At 30.3% G+C, this 16,811-nt stretch overlaps 1 protein-coding gene across 5 annotated transcripts in view; it reads right to left on the minus strand.

The window, feature by feature from the left end:
• The window catches only part of LOC121120536 (uncharacterized), a 67,178-nt gene that overhangs the window by 19,819 nt on the left and 30,548 nt on the right, over window positions 1-16,811 (minus strand). For all 5 annotated transcript variants that reach the window (XM_071889670.1, XM_040715418.2, XM_071889671.1 and 2 more), the window contains one exon: window positions 5,053-5,784. In XM_071889670.1, the coding sequence (XP_071745771.1) occupies window positions 5,053-5,230 (178 nt within the window). In that variant the 5' untranslated portion in view covers window positions 5,231-5,784. The remainder of the gene's footprint in view (window positions 1-5,052; window positions 5,785-16,811) is intronic.

Below are 16,811 nucleotides of genomic sequence, written 5' to 3' on the forward strand. Positions count from 1 at the left end.
GTATCAAGCTCTCTTACTCATTTACTTTAACGGCAATGATAGATTCCGGAAGGCAGAGGAAGGCCTGGAACCCAATACAGATGTAGTTATCTGTCATGGAGTCCCACATCTAGTTGATAGTGGTTTTGAGGGACTTGGTGTTAGGATAAACGACAATTGAATGCCTTTCCCTCACCATCTAGCCTAAAGATGTTGTCTAGGTGTTGGCATCAGGGATGAAGGGGTGCTAAAAGTGTCAAAAAATACTTCAATAGAACTCAAAAGAGTCTTGCAACGGAGGAAACGGATTTCTTCATTGAAAGTGTCAAAAATGGCCTCTCCACTCTAACAAGGCTTCTTCCACCCTTTTTTATAGCTCTCTGGACTGTGTTGTTTGAAACCTGAGATCCCTTGTATGGACCCTCATGGCCTTCTTGAGAAGATTGGCTTGGGCAGTTTTCTTTAAACTCCTTCAGGTCAAGTTTGACAATTTTGAGCTAGTTATTTTTCCTGTTCAACAATTCGGACTATCTGAAGGCGTCAACAGTGGTCCTGGAGACGCCAAATGGATGGATGTGTGCCAATGGAAACTCAATCATCATGTTCAAGTGTCACTTTCAGGGCTTGTGTATAAGATAGAGAGCTCAGGGTTGTCCTGTTTTGTAAAAAAATTGTTTAATCTTTAATATATCAAAATATAAATAAATTTAAATCACTCAATCTTTATTTATTATTGAATAATTAAGTAAACATATTTCAATGAACCATCTGGTACTAGTATTGAAAGGAAGAAAAGGAGGGTTAATAAAGTCTTCATAAACTAATTCTTTGTTTGTTGTTTTCTGTTGTATGACTGATTGTGGCCTACTAGTGATTCATCAACACATCTACGTTATTCATAATATTACTAACTCAGTTAGCATCAACAAATACTCCAGAAGCCTCTCTCTATATAGGTATTACAGTGAATTTAGCCAATTTATACTACTACTGAATGCAAAATGAGTATACAAATTAATTTTTATGAGATGCTCTTCATATAAATCTAGAGTTATAAATCTATCGATTTTATTTTTGCAAATGATGGAATTCTAGACACATTTTTCTCTCAAAAAGGGTTAAAGTAAAAATAAAATTTAATCAATCTTATTATGATAAAGTCAGTCAGTAAAAAAATTACAATTCTTACTGAAAATTTACTAGCATAACGGAAGACGTCATTGAGACACCAAACGCAGGATTATAGCTATAGAAAATAGCTGAAATATCTAAGTATAGCGTGAATAAATAAGAAATCAATGAAAAAAAATACTATATACATTATATGATTTGTATGTATTTCATTTTACGTTTAGATAAACAAAGATTCTAATAATGTCAACAGAAAGTGAGAGAGAGAGAGAGTTGCTTAATAAATCAGCTTGTTTATAATGTTGTGTCAATGCTTAATTAGTCAGTCAAGTCCAACAAAGTCATAGGACTGGTCTTATCAGTCCTAGGGACCTCTTCCTCAAGAATGTCGGTCCTTCAAGCAGCCAGAAAAAGAGCGGCTAAAAAAAGAAAAAGTAAAGTTGAGTAATGTCATCAAGGACCAAACTTTATAGGTTTTTAGGACTGATGTGCAAGAATGAAATAAACTTGACTGAGAGCGAACTGGACGGGACTTCATAACTAGACAACACTACTTCTAATAATATTGGGTTGACTAATATTTTACTTTTTTCAACCAATCTTCTTAATTGGTTCAGAACCTTGTAATAAGTTAATAAGATTTTTTAAATTTAGTTTTTTTGTTCATATATAACTTATTGCTAAAGCCCAATATCTTTTATTAATTATTACAATGCGCCACTCATAATAATAGGGAATATTTTATTTGTGATTATTTTATAATCAATAGAAAAATATTAAATTTTGTTTGCTTAGAATTTATAAATTAAATGCGAAATACAAATATTCAAGAGCTACATTTTAAAAATTAGTTAAATACCAATTAACCTTGATAGTTGACAAAATATTAATTTTTAACAGTAACAGTTTAATTTTTAAATTATGAATACTTATTTTTTTTTTTGGTAAATTCTATAATTACATCTGCAAAATTTGTTTGCACCATTAACTTTACTCGCTTTGTAATTTTACTAATGTCGAAATGAGCTAAAACTGTTGGTATGGTCAATTTTTTTTTTAAACATAGAAAGCCCCTTGTTTTTCTCTTTGCTCTTCATATTCAACATCCTTATTTAATGATGATGTACCTTCTGTGAAGTCTGGATATTATTGGGACAATGGATTGCCTAGGCCAATTAATGGTATTAATTCAGTAAGATTTTTTACCTCTTGGTACTTCAGATTTACATCGCAATTTTTTTCGCAGTCTGTTTTGATACCTTCGCCTAATTTAAGTATATCTACAAATTTCACTTTTACTCCATATTGAATTTCGTCTTTTGATACGGTAATATTGTTTTTCTCACAACGTTTGAGTACTTCTTCCATTTTTTGTAAAACTTATCTTCATTTTCGCCAAATATCAAAATATCATCTACAATTTTCTTTACTGTCTTGATTCCACGTAAATGAGCATCTGTCCTTGTACAAAATTCATCATTAGAACTACAAAGGTGGTTGAAGCTCGACAATATCGGAATTTTCCTCGGGGTGGTCAAGGTTGGTTAGAGTTTTCCAATAACTTCATCCAAAGTTATTTAAATAAAATCCTTATTATAAATCTGATATACAGAATACTTTACTTACATAAGGAAATGAATTAGCAAAATCTTTAACTGATGAAAAAGGGTGAATTCGACGCCTGACATTTAATTGCTTAAAATATCTTACGAGCCCCATTCTTCTACTATTAAGTTTTGAGACCATCATTGTATGTTTTAAGGCTTGTAATAGCTTTAGTGAGAATAACTATCATTCCCGAATAGCTTATTTGGTTTTGGTACCCATCTTTAATTAATTACAAAAGTACGAATAACAAGGATCAATATGAGCAACATCCCATTAAGATATACACTTAAATATATATTTCCTTGTACTAATATAATAGATAATACGCAATTTCTCAACATCAAAGTCTTAAATGTATTTTCTCAATTTTATCGATCTTCTTTATTCGTCGTTGTCAAGATAACAACACCACAACTTTTAAAAAACATATATTTAGTAGTTTTGGGGGATAGCTCATTACAATATCAATGATTAATAATTAATTATGTCTTGATATGGTGTGCAGAATCTTAAATGCAAACTGCACCACGGTTAATGACTATAACTACAAATCTGTAGGGAATAAATTATCCTTAGAGATAATAAAATAAAATAAATATTGTTACTTTAATAGGAAATGAGAATAAGTATGTATTAATTTAACTTTTTGTAATACACTTTAGGTACTATTAATACATAAATATTAATACGAAAAATCACAAGTTATATATGAAATTAAACTAATTACTCAATAAATAAAACAATTTAATAAATTTAAAAATGTTGTGTAAGCAATGTAGCATGTTTTTTTTTTAAATAGTTAATGAATCATCATAAATGAAGCAAATACTGAAATTATTAGCATACATAAACATATTAAAAAACTAAATTAATATGTATTAAAGGAAAACGCTATAAAAGTTCTTCTTTTTTTTATAAAGAATGAGCTGTTGAAATAAATATTCATATGTACAAACATAAATTGTATGTAAACGAGTTCATCCCTCTTCTTGCACTAACATATAAAAATGATGCCTACGCACTTATATGATGCATTATCATTATTTTTTTCAACAGAAAAAAAAAGGAAGTATCTTCTTTGTATGTCTTTTTCCTATAAATAGACAGTCCAACCTGTATTATATTATATGATCTGTAAAGGGATCCTAAAAAAGTGATAACTAAGAGCAGAGGAATTTTAGAAACAGGTTTGGTATTTAGGAACAATTAATAAGTTGAAAATCGTGGATATGACAATTCAATAATGGATGAAATTTACTTCTGGGCATTGAAAGCAGGTTCATCTATTAACCTACGTAGTTGCTTTGTAATCATTTGTCTCACTGCAACCCAAGATTGCAAGTATACCTTTTTTTCTTATGAAATTACTAATTTGGAACTGAATATGGTCGCTTTTTGTTATTGAAACGCTTAAATATAGTAACCCTTAGACTAAGTTTGACAGTATGTTTAATTAGAAAGGGAATGGTTATATCGAAAGACGTGTCAGAGAGTCCAGTGCACATGGTCTCCCACGCAAATAATATTTGATGGGCGTCTAAATTATATAAACAAAAATGATTTTTTTTTTTAAAGGATTGAAAATTTCATGTCAAAAAAAATCACAAACAGTCAAACTTATTTCTCTAAAAAATGATTGAAAAAAAATAAATATTGTAATATTTCATTTAAAAATTTATAATCAGTCGACTTGGTGCGTCAAAAGATATTCTTACATTATTTTTTAAAGCAATACTAGATTCAAAATTCCCCTTAAACTGCTAAGTTAAAAAAAAAAAGAATACATTTTTTAACAATGTAGTCAGCAGTAATAAAATATGGACTTGGCCCCTCTTGTGAAAGTCATGTCATTCCACTGCTAGCCCAAAAACCAAACAAATATTTCTATATAATGTAAAGCATACTTTTTGAAAATTTATGAAGAACAGTCATTGGTAAAGGATACTACAACGTAAAATATTTAATTTTTTAACAAAACTTATATTTACTTCTTTATTAAAATTTCTATCCTTAAAAAAACAAAATCCCAAATATACTGATATTCACTATTTGTATGAAATAATAACAAATTATAAGATAATATATTTATCAACTATTATAGGGGCCGTTCAGCTGCTACCTGTAAAAATTCTAATTCGTAAAAACATTGACAAGATAAATAATTGCATTATTTTTTCAAAACACGAACTCATTAAGCCAATCTAATAATAATTTAAGTAAGAAATCTTGACAAGGAGGTCTTATTTTGTATGTAAGATTTTATTTTGTCTAAATTTTATAGAGTCATTGACAATTACGATTTCTTATTAATTTAATGATATTAACTCAAATTACCTTTGGCTTTTTCAGCAGTATCCGGAGTCCATTGCACAGTTGGACAAACTCTCCATAGCCCAACATCAAAGTCAATATTCATAACATTTGATCTTTGTTCTTCCTTAAAAGGAGAGGAAATCGGCTCTGTAGTTTGAACCCAATGATCTGTAAGTATGGCACAGATAATGCAAATCATACTGATTAGCCCTACAATCACAGCACCGCAACTCGTTCTTTCAACGAAATGTCCACATTTTTTGAAAGACTTTGGATCAGAATTTCGACGCTGACTCCGATGATGATGATGGTGGTGGTGAGTCACTGAGGATGAAGAATAGGAAGATGTTCCAGAGGGTCTTCGATATTCATCAGATCGATGGTGATGCTGTTGAGAGTGATGATGTGAGTGATGATGGCTGGAAGAGGAAGAAGGTGCCCCCGGCAAGTTGGATGCCGATGTAGAAGGTACTACCGGATGTGGTGGATAGGCCGGGGGCGGAGTGGCTGTTCGTGTAAGAGGCACTTTAGAGGAAAGAGTGTATGTTCATTTTCAGGGGAAAGAAAGAGGTTTATAGAGGAGGGTCATCGTTTCAATTCCTTTTTACTCTTGTTATAAATATCCCCTTATCTATGTTTCTGTCAAGTACCACCTTTGTCCAATGTTGCTGTCGAGAGTTTAACAAGGAGTGTTATTCATATAATTATCCAAAGGATTTGTTGTTTAGACAGTGCATTGAAAAACACTTATTCCTGCAAAAAGAAAGATAAGAGTGTTTTTATAAGGGTTTTTTTTGTTAATAACTTTATTCTTAAAAAAAAAAAAATAATACCGAGAAAAACATAGTTAAAGGATTTTTCCCTTTTGTACAGTTTCTAGAGTATTTGGAGAAAATAGATAAAAAAAACAGATTTATGAAAAAAAAGAGTAGCTAAGGATTTAAGTTTCTTCTTTACTTATGTTTATGTTAGTTGAAATACCTACATACATAATCTATTACATGCGAGAAAGGTGCAGAAACGACAAAAGAGCTACAAAAATGATGACAACAATACACAAAGAAAAAGGCTGTTGATTAATAATTTGAGATATGTTTTTCTCAAAGGACAAGTTGATATAAATAAAAAATATATAGGAAAGATTATCCTTAATTTTATATTACAAACAATAGTACAATGACCAAAAGAAATACATTATTATATATACCTAAATACATTAGATTGTAACCAAATGTTAATGCAAAGAGAAGATTGGAGATAGAAACGTGGTACTACAGAGATTTAATTTAATCTGCCCGTTTAATAAATTTGGTGCAAGAAAAATTTATACTCCTTACTCCTAAGAATGTGAACAGTTTACATCTAAAAGAGTAGGGAAATATAATATAAGTTTTAAATTTTAAATAATGTTAGACATTTCCAGATAAGAACAACAAAAGAAAACAAAACTTTTTAAAATATTATTTTAAAGAGATATCAAATTATATTTTCATGTTAACCTTAGTTGATATAAAATGGATATTGTTATTTCATTAATACTCGAGTGATTATTTTTTTGTCTTACACTATGAACTGATTTATGTTTGGTCTTGCTTTTGGTCACCTTTTCCCAGTTATACGAGTTGAACACATGTGAAATGCATGAAACTACATACAAGATTATTATACAGATGTTCACTAATCAAAATAATATTCAGAAATAAAATAAAATAGTCGGGGGCAAGAAGTTTCAACTTTTTTTAATTGATGTACCATATGTAAATATTTATTCAAATCAAGTACCCCCCTTAACAGCACGAAACATTTTTCACTTCAGTGACAAGGTTGTCAGCAGGATTACATTTGGAGGGGAAGGGACTTTTGCGTGGAATTTTTCAAGATCCCCATCTGTGAGCCGGGTTTTTTTTAGAATAAATCTACAAAATACATATTTAGGAAAAACATTTCAAAAATTAATATTTTGAAAAAAATTCAAAATATTAAGAAAAAAAATTCAAAATCCACTGCTAATCACAAAAAAAAAAATCGAAAATATACAGTTATATCCCAAAATTGAAATTTTTTGGAAATATTTTTTCAATCCTTAATTGTTCACAAACAATCAATTTCTTTAAAAAAAAATTTCAAAATATTCAATTTTTTGAAAAAAATTTAAAATATTAAACTTTTTGGAGAAAAAAATTAAACATCCAAAGCTATTCATAGACAAATATATTATACTTTCTATAACGAAACAAAAAATCCTTAATTTGGGGTAGGAGATGGCCCCTCTAGCACGCCCGTCCCCCTGTAGATGCTTCCGAGTTATTTTTCCACTTATAAAATATGCTTTCAAAATCTTAAATACCCCATGGAGTGTCTGCAAATTATCCAAGAGGTACGTGTACCCCCATTTTAGAACTACTGATCCAGGGGGTTGAGGTCTGGGCTCTGGGGCAATTCTATGATTTTTTTTTTGCCCCATGCAGGAATAATTCCGTAAGGGTGCATTTGATCTATGGAAAAAACTTTGTAATCCATAATTTTGACGTTTTCATCAGCTTCCAGCCTAAATCCTATAAAAAATCACACAGGATTCATGACCATACTGTTCCACAGTAAAGGTCTTTTGACCAGAATAAGAATAAAATGCGTCCACAGGTTCCCCTTTTCATATTGCCTTCTTTAAAGGCCTGGATACTGCTGATGGGTTCTTGTTCATATCATGCCCATGTCAGCAATTGAGGGATTGGCTTTATTCATGACCGGCTTAAAGGGGTTGACGGACACAGAGGGTTTCCTGCCTGCTCCTGGAGAGTGTCTGAAGTTCTTTCCAATCTTCAATCGCATGGATACATTATAAATCGTCTTTTTTCAAGACCCCAGTCTGCTCACAGATAGCCTTCTTGGACAATCCCATGCAGAAGAGTGCTATGATCTCAATCCTCTTCTCATACTATGTGCTCATGGTGATGTCAAAGACAATGTTTTTTAGGGCTACCAACTTAATTATGTTTTCTGAAACATAGCGCTTCTGAACATTGTAGAAAAAAAGACTCTTAACCTCTCAAAATTTAAATAATAGAGATGAGTAAATAAAAATTGTTGTCCCGTTGTTTATGATAAAAACTACTTAAGCGGGATGTAAATACTATTATGAAGATATTTTTGAAGTGTTTGACTACCTATATTTCCATTTAAAAACTCTGAAAATTATTTTAATGTTATGTAATACGAAGAAACAGTGTGTAAAAGAAAAAAATATTTAATAATTTAGATGGAAAAGTAGAATATAATAAATCAATTTCAGTATTGGATATTAATGTATATGTATGTATTTAGGTGGGTAATAATGTAGATTGAAGCAGAGCGCAACCAATAATCAATAACAGTAATCAAATGTAATTTGACATATCAATTCTTTTTTTGGTATTTTCCTTCTCTCACAAAATTGATTCATAAAAATAGCTTCTATATATTTTCAATTTGGATTTGTAGATTTATGTTGGTATGAGTATAATCTATTTATATCTGTTTTGTAAATTCACACACCATACATATAAGCAAGATACTTAAAGACAAGGTACATAAGTAGAAATGTAAATTGTTTCTGAATTCAAATGAGCGTAAAACTCACAACTAGAAGACTTACGTTTATAACATAATGTGTTGTAAATCCATTGAACTTTTTAGATGGTCTGTTATTTTTGGAATTAGAAATACGAAGAATGAATTTTATTTTGTTTAGGAGTTGTGACTATTATTCGATTCCCGAGTTATAAACATTATCTCATAAATAAATTCAATTATATTCAAAACCTGATTAAACATTCATGTGTGTTCATAAAAGACGGAGGGTAACCCTGAAGATTTGTTGCCAAGTTATAATTTTTAAGTCCTTGTTGGAATCAAAAGTATAATTGGGGATAAAAAAAATGACTATCACCTTATTTATTTCATTCTCCCCTCCCCTCCCTTGTGACAGCTGATTGCAGTTAATCTTCCGTATAACAGTACTTCAATTGTCATAATTACAATATATTCAGAACTTAGTCGGATTTGATGCTCTATATTTACAAACATGGTCTGAATTTATTTTTATTAGTCACTAAACCTTCAAAAATAGGGTTTGAAGTTTGTTTAATTTCTGTTATTTTTTAAAACTCAAAGTTAATTTTAAATCTTGCTGTTGAAGATAAAGATATATGACTTAAATAAATTTAATCCTTAATACAAAAAAAATTAAAAACTATTTTTCAAATTTAAAAATGAGTGATTTTTCTTCTGAAGCTCATAACTCTAAGATTTGGATAATTTTGAACAAAAAAAAAAAATACGGGTCGATTGGAATCAATCTAGAGAGTGTAAAAATATCTCATTTCATAGCTGAAAGTATTAATTTTTATTATAAAGATTCTTTACAAAAAAGCTATATATATTGAGTTGCCATGTTGAAATAAGACCATCGCAAATTTTCCCGGATAAAACTATTTTTTGGATTGATCATAAAAGAAAATTCTATTTATTAACAGGACATGGGGGTTAAAGGAAGTTTAATAAATAAAAATTAAGGCCATATTTGGAACCATGTGATCAAGTTTTAATAAATTCACCATACTTTATTTTTTTGGAACGAAAATATGTGATTTTGGTTGATAGTAAAATTTAAAGAATTGTTTGTATTGATTGGCCTATAAGGAAGCTATGTTTTACCATTTTGAAGCAGTCATTAACTCAATATAGCTAGCAATATGGGTATCTATCAAAATATAATAGCAAATAACATTACAATAATGTAAGCATATTCATATTGACATCAATGTTAAGCTATAAAATTAGAAAATCCATTTTAAACAATATTGTTTGAAATAAACAAATATAATCCCATTATTAGTACTTTTTCAAAATAGTAATTTGATTTATGAGCTTTTTAATATTATTATAAATTGTAAATTAGTGGGGATTATTCTGTAATGAGTATAAATTATCAAAACATTTATTGCTTCAATTTTGATATAGTTAGATTAAGTGACGTACACATTAATTCATATGGTCAACTAAATGCTATATTAATAAATTAATGGATAATGACATTATCTAACCAAAATTTTATATTGGTATATTTTTACCAATAGTTTGACTTTTGTATGTATACTTAAGTTTTTCTTAAAAAAGTCACACATTCAAATAAAATTATAACTTTACATTTGTAAGTTATTTATCTTATAACTTTTATCAAACAAGGATTTTTGATTTGTATTTTTTGATAAAAATAGAAAACTTTTTGTAACCATAGTTTTCGGATGAAGAAATTCAATTAATAATTCATACAATAATAATTAATACATCATAGAGCTTCTATTTTTGATAACTGATAACAGTTTTAGAAAGAATATAATTATTATGATATTATTTTTTACATAAAGATATTGTAATTAATAAACTTATATATGATTAAACATTAATAAATGACATGTTTGGGAAAACAGGTTTAGCTTATGTTCTCTGTAACAAACACAAACAATCCAATACAAAAATATATATATAAAAATTTCAATATGTTTTTAAATTTTTTTAATCTTTCGAGAGGACGTAAAGATATGAGCTAAAAACTACTCACAGGTAAGTATAAATACACAAACTGATATACGAATCGTATAAAAAAATTATTTAAAGAAAGTATTTACAAGGTATAAAATTTCTTATCATATCTTATATTATGACAACAAATAATATAGAAGTATAAAATTGTATTTGGTTCTTTATATATGTACATACATCAACAAAATGGCGTATACATCAAATATTTCTAAAATATTATCACAAAAAGAATGCAATCAAAATATGATGTAACAAAAGATGTTAATGATGTTGTACGTAACATAATATCTCAGTTAATAAAAAATGTATGTCTTAATGTTTCTATGTTTTGTGTACAAAAATTCTAATACTCAAACACCACATCTATTTAAACATAGATTTAATGGCAATAATATCAAACAAAAATAAGGGGGATGGAGAAACAGCTTTTTTTTTCATCTTAAATATCCTTTTTTCCCTACATTGAACAAATTTTCTGAAGAATAAGAAGTAAGAAGATAAGCTACATTAAAATATATTTTCATGTTATTTTTTTCATCCATATTGAGAAAAAAGTTTATGTATTTGACTAGTGCAGAAGTGTTTTTATTTGCTCCTTCGTGATTATCATTTTGTGTGGTTTTAAGACTCTTTTCTGGTGAAAAAAATGCATCAATGTGTTTGCAAGACCCCTTTAAAGTCTTCTTGATTAATCTTATACGTACAAACCTCAACTATCGTGTCGAAAACCGTCTTGGATTTGTCACGGAGCATGTAAAGGGATTTTCTTCCTCCTTTTTTTTACCAAGTCTATTTTAATACCTGTTTATAAGTCCAGGAGTTCTCCTTTGGGGGTGTAATTTACTCAGGGTGAGTAAACTCACCTTGAATTTATTTTTATCCCTCCTTTGTCGTTGTTGTTGTTATATTCACATATTATTTTTGACGTCCGGCGAATGAAAGAATAATACAGTAAAAAAGGAGAAACCCCAACGGGGATCTCCTTTAGACAACCTTATCCATTGTAAATGGATCAACATTTTGGGCTCCTTTGGTTCTGAGAACACGGTTATTCTTTGAGCAAATAGTACCAATCCTAATGATAAGAAATGAACAAACTCCAGGTACTGTTTTCCTTGAATCTTCGTCAATAACTCCTGCTGTCAATATGGGAACGTCCAATATACCAAGATCAATGTCACATAGTGGAGTTGTGAACTCAAATTTAAATAAAGATTCTATCATTTCATTTAATTATGTGTTTCATGGGACTGTTAATGACTCGAAGGGGTGGAAAAATTTCTGTTTATTTGTAAAAACAATTGACAAACGTAGTCCTTTGAGTAAAAGTCAAATGCATCCTGGTAATCTTGCTTTGATTGCTACGGATATTTTAAAATTAAATCTCAACAAGGTTCACAGTATTAATTTGGATACCCTTCATCATCCTCTTATAATAACTCGTAATAAAATTCCTATGGAGAGAATCACGAATGACATTGTTCTTCCAGTTGAAGTTGACTTGAAGGATGAAGATCATAATTCCTTCGACATTTTGATAAATTGTCGTAATCTCATGCTAGCTAGAGATGGCGATCATGTGTTTGATTTTACTTTAAAATACGGTCCTTGAAAAATTTGTGAGAAAACATTTAGGTCGAAGCTCGAACCTTTCTACAAAGTCAACTCCTTTTGTATAGGGAATGCTTCTTCTTTTCGAAAATCTCTTTTGAAAAAATTGGCTATCTTCAATGATCCAAGATATCAACATTGGAACGCAAAGGGTTCAGACATATTATACATGTTACAGGAAATCCTAGAAATATCCCTTCACTGAGTCCATTAGGAGATGAAATTGAAGCAATTGAGTTTATTGTCCAATCTCGAAAGTGCAGAAACTGTTCTATGTTTGGCCATTTTAGGTCTTCTTGTGGTGAAAAAACTAACTCGGTTAGTTACTATAAGTCTTGGATGATCTCTAGGCTTAAGGGGGAAAATGGGAAAGAAAAAGTACTTTTCTCTCAAGAAGAGGATCTAGTCCAAAAGGGAGAAACATGTGTTAGACGTGGGGAAGATTGTAAAGCTCAAGAACTGAACGTGGCTGAGCTAATAGATTCAAATCAAGTATCAACTGTTTATTCAGAGAATAATCCAATTTCATCCACACCGGCTACGCAGCCATCTAGTGATACTAATGAAAGTATCTCAGACACTACAGTGGAAATATTTAGTTTCGTTTCGAACTCCTCGGAACCAAGTTTAACATCGAACACTCTATGTAATGATAAGCCTAATAAGCCTTTACTGAGCGACAAAGTTGTCGAACTCAGTCGTACTAGGTCCCAACCACTTACCAAGCGCAACAGAAATGAATCACACTCTAATTGCCAAATGTCGAACGAGATGAAGAAACCCAAAAATGTCTCTGACTAATAAACTCCAGTAAAAAATAACCGACTTTTTTCCTCCGAAAGTTTCTAATGATCTAAAGGTCAATATGGGACTCTCTACTATTTTGTCGTTGAATATAAGGGGAGGTGGAGATAGACGAGTTAGATATGGTCTTATGAAGCATCTATTGAATTTCAAACCCGTTATCCTATGTCTGCAAGATGTTAGGACTCAGGTGTCCTCATCCTGCTCGAGAAATTGTCACCTGTGTGTGCCATCTTTATTTCATAATTTATTTTGTGGTTCAGATAAGAGAAGAGTCCTAACTTTCGTTTCCCTAAGAGTTCCAAAGCCAATATTTGCAAAAGAATATACAATCGACAGTCATTGGCATAAAATTATTGTTACCGTGTCAGGCTGTACTTTTTCAGTCATCAATGCGAATGGGCCAAATTCCAAGTCGTTGACTTTTTTCGGTCTATTATTGATTCTTAAACTACTGAAAATTCTCCAATGCTTTTGATTGGAAATTTCAATGTAGATCTGGATAAGCCTTATCCAAATGCTACATATTGTGGGAACCTTTAAAAAAATTATTGGAATAACTCTTCTTTTTATTTCCTGCAGTCATCAAATTAAAGTGCCAAAACAGATATTAAGGGAATGTAATTTCGAAATTTTTTAAAAATCCAATGTTTTGAAAGGTCTTAGCTTTCTGCCTTCTCGATGTGCTTATAAATTATTGTCTCATATTGTTGTTAAAACGGTGCAAAAATTTATTAAATCACACAAAAAGAAAGCAAATAGGTTCCAAAAGAGTCTTCAAAAATTTTTAAAGAGCTCTTCTATTTGATTTTTTTTAAACACCACAGATTTGGTGAATTCATACAGAATCTTTGACATTGCTGAAACTGAAATGAGAAGAAAAGAAGATCGCAAAACCGACCCCATTCTGAAAACCAAATATTTATCTCGCAAACATAATCATACAGCCACTACAATACAAAAAATTGTTGTTAACAATAGAACAATCGATAAGCCTTCTGAAGTATTGCAATATTTCCATAAAAGGTTCTCGGAGATTTTAGGGGGAGAGAGACTCAATTTCTCGAAGAAAAAGAAAACCCACAAAGGTTGAAGTATTTACCAAGGCCAACATCGTAAATTATATAAAGAAAGATTTCAAGGATTCCGAGGCATCGGGTTCCGATGGCCTTTGCGGGCGAATTTTCACTCTCGCGCCCGAAGAAATTGCGCCATACCTTTTAAAAGTAGCATAATCCATGGAGAAGTCTTGAAAAAAGCCCCTTTCTTTTACAAAAGGAAGGATAGCTCTTATACCTAAAAAGGGTGATGGCACTGATTTCAAGAGCTCCATCACAGTTTTAAATGAAGCTTGCAGAATATTGTTTGGCGTTTTACCTAAGCAAATTGAACCCATTTTAAACCGAAATATGTAAGATAAACAAAAAGGTTTCCTGAGAAATAAAAAAATTACGGATATTTCACGAAATATAGCTACAGCAATTGAATCTCTTATTAGGAATGGTAAGTTTGGTGCATTGATTGCAATTGATTTTTGCAAAGCCTTTGACTCTGTATGTCACTGCCACATTATGAGATCTATTAAAAGGTTACTCCCCAAACGTTTTTTTAATCATATCAGAGCTTTACTCGCTAACGGCTTTTCTATAATTTCGTTGGATGGTAAAATGAGTGAACCCATTTTATTAAGAAAGAGATGTAAAAAAGGTTGTCCAGTCGCCCCCTTACTATTTATGTCTGACATCGATTAACTAACTAGCACCATTTCGAAAAAGTATTTGGGGTTTGGTGTCTCTTTTTTTGGGACTCCACATCTAATTGACCTATATGTTGTTGATGTAACGTTAATGATTAAACCAATTCGGAAATTCAACTATAGTATGGGATCAAAGTTCTTTTGACTTTTTTTAACAAATTTAAGGTCAACTCTGGATTAGAAATGAATCTAACAAAAACCTCCATCCTTCCCCTTGGATCTTGGAAGCCGGATAGTTCTACAATAATCGAAGATTGTATAGTTCTACCGAAGATGAGCATCTTAGGTATCGAACGGACAACCAATGGGGTGTCAAGAGGTAATTGGGTACAATTAAATATGATGCTAAACAAACAGATCCAAAAATGGCGCCATTTATCTCTACAAAAATGCATTGATTTATACAATTTGAGAATTGTTCCCCTTGTATTATACAGAGCTACCCCAATTCCTTATCTAGAAGAATCTCCAATGATTCAAGAAGATGCGGGGTTTAAGGTTTTCTTCCATAAAAATTATATTCCGGGTTTAATTCGTCCAAAGTATAAATTAGGTGGTGGGCTCTGCCTTTTATCTAGTATAATTCCAATATGTTACAAAAAGTTTGTGGAGGAATGAGGTATATATCCGTTGAGAGACTGGAGGGTGAATTTCACGTCCTCTAAATATTATGAATGGATCCAAATGAGAACATCCTTGACTAATCGGGATTTGGAAGTTTTTTCGCCACTCATAGCGTCTATTCAGAGAATTTTATTATCATTCTTAATAAAGGGAAATATACAATTTTATACTTTTATATTATATGTAGTCATAATACGAGCTATGATAAGAAATTCTATACTTAATAAATACTTTCTTAAAATAATTTGGAAAATGAATTAAATAATTTGTATTATTTGGAGCATATAAGAGAAATAAAAATACTTCTCCCTGTCACAAAGCCGTGGAGTTTGCTCTATTAAATATTAAATAATTGATTGCCAAAAAAAATAACTATTGACTCTTCCTTGCACGTGGAAGAATTAACAGCTATAACGATACGCGCAGTTGCTCGATATTCAACATTTTCTATCAAAATCCCTCTGTCCTCATCTTTGTCGTAGGCATGGGCCGGAAATATCATCAAATTTATTCCTTCGAGGTCCGTGCAACATTTTAATCTCATCAAGTCAATAATAAGGAGACATCGTCGTTTTTTATTAACCTTGATTGATGTGTAGAATTTTTTATTATATCAGGCTATTTTACTTTAGGACATAAAATATGAACAATAATGTTCATTTATGTTTTTTTTAAACTAATTGTCCTGTTGCTTTTTATTTATATGATCTAATTTTATATTTATGTGTATTCATTATTTACACTGTTTATATCATAGAATATAAATAAGTTATTTTAAACAAAAAAAAAATATATATAAATACACAACCTGATATACGAATCGTATAAAAAAAATATTTTAAGAAAGTATTTATAAAGTATAAAATTTCTTATCATAGCTTGTATTATGACTACATATAATATAAAAGTATAAATTTGTATTTGGTTCTTTATATATGAACATGCATTAACAAGATGGCGTTTACATCAAATATTTCTAAAATATTATCACAAAAAGAATGCAATCAAAACATGATGTAACAAAAGATTTTAATGATGTTGTACGTAACATAATATCTCAGTTAATAAAAAATGTATGTCTTAATGTTTCTATGTTTTGTATACAAACATTCCAATACTCAAACACCACATCTATTTAAACATAGATTTAATGGCAATAATATCAAACAAAAATAAGGGGGATGGAGAAACAGCTTTTTTTTTTCATCTTAAATATCCTTTTTTCCCTACATTGAACAAATGTTCTGAACAATAAGAAGTAAAGAAGATAAGCTACACTAAAATATATTTTCATGTTATTTTTTTCATCCATATTGAGACTATGTCTATATGATTATCATTTTTCTTATTTGTGCTTATTTTTATACTACAGTGGGCATTAGAGGGATCTTTATTTACTGAATGT

Source organism: Lepeophtheirus salmonis, chromosome 6 (assembly GCF_016086655.4).
Source record: "Lepeophtheirus salmonis chromosome 6, UVic_Lsal_1.4, whole genome shotgun sequence".
Lineage (NCBI taxonomy): Eukaryota > Metazoa > Arthropoda > Copepoda > Siphonostomatoida > Caligidae > Lepeophtheirus > Lepeophtheirus salmonis.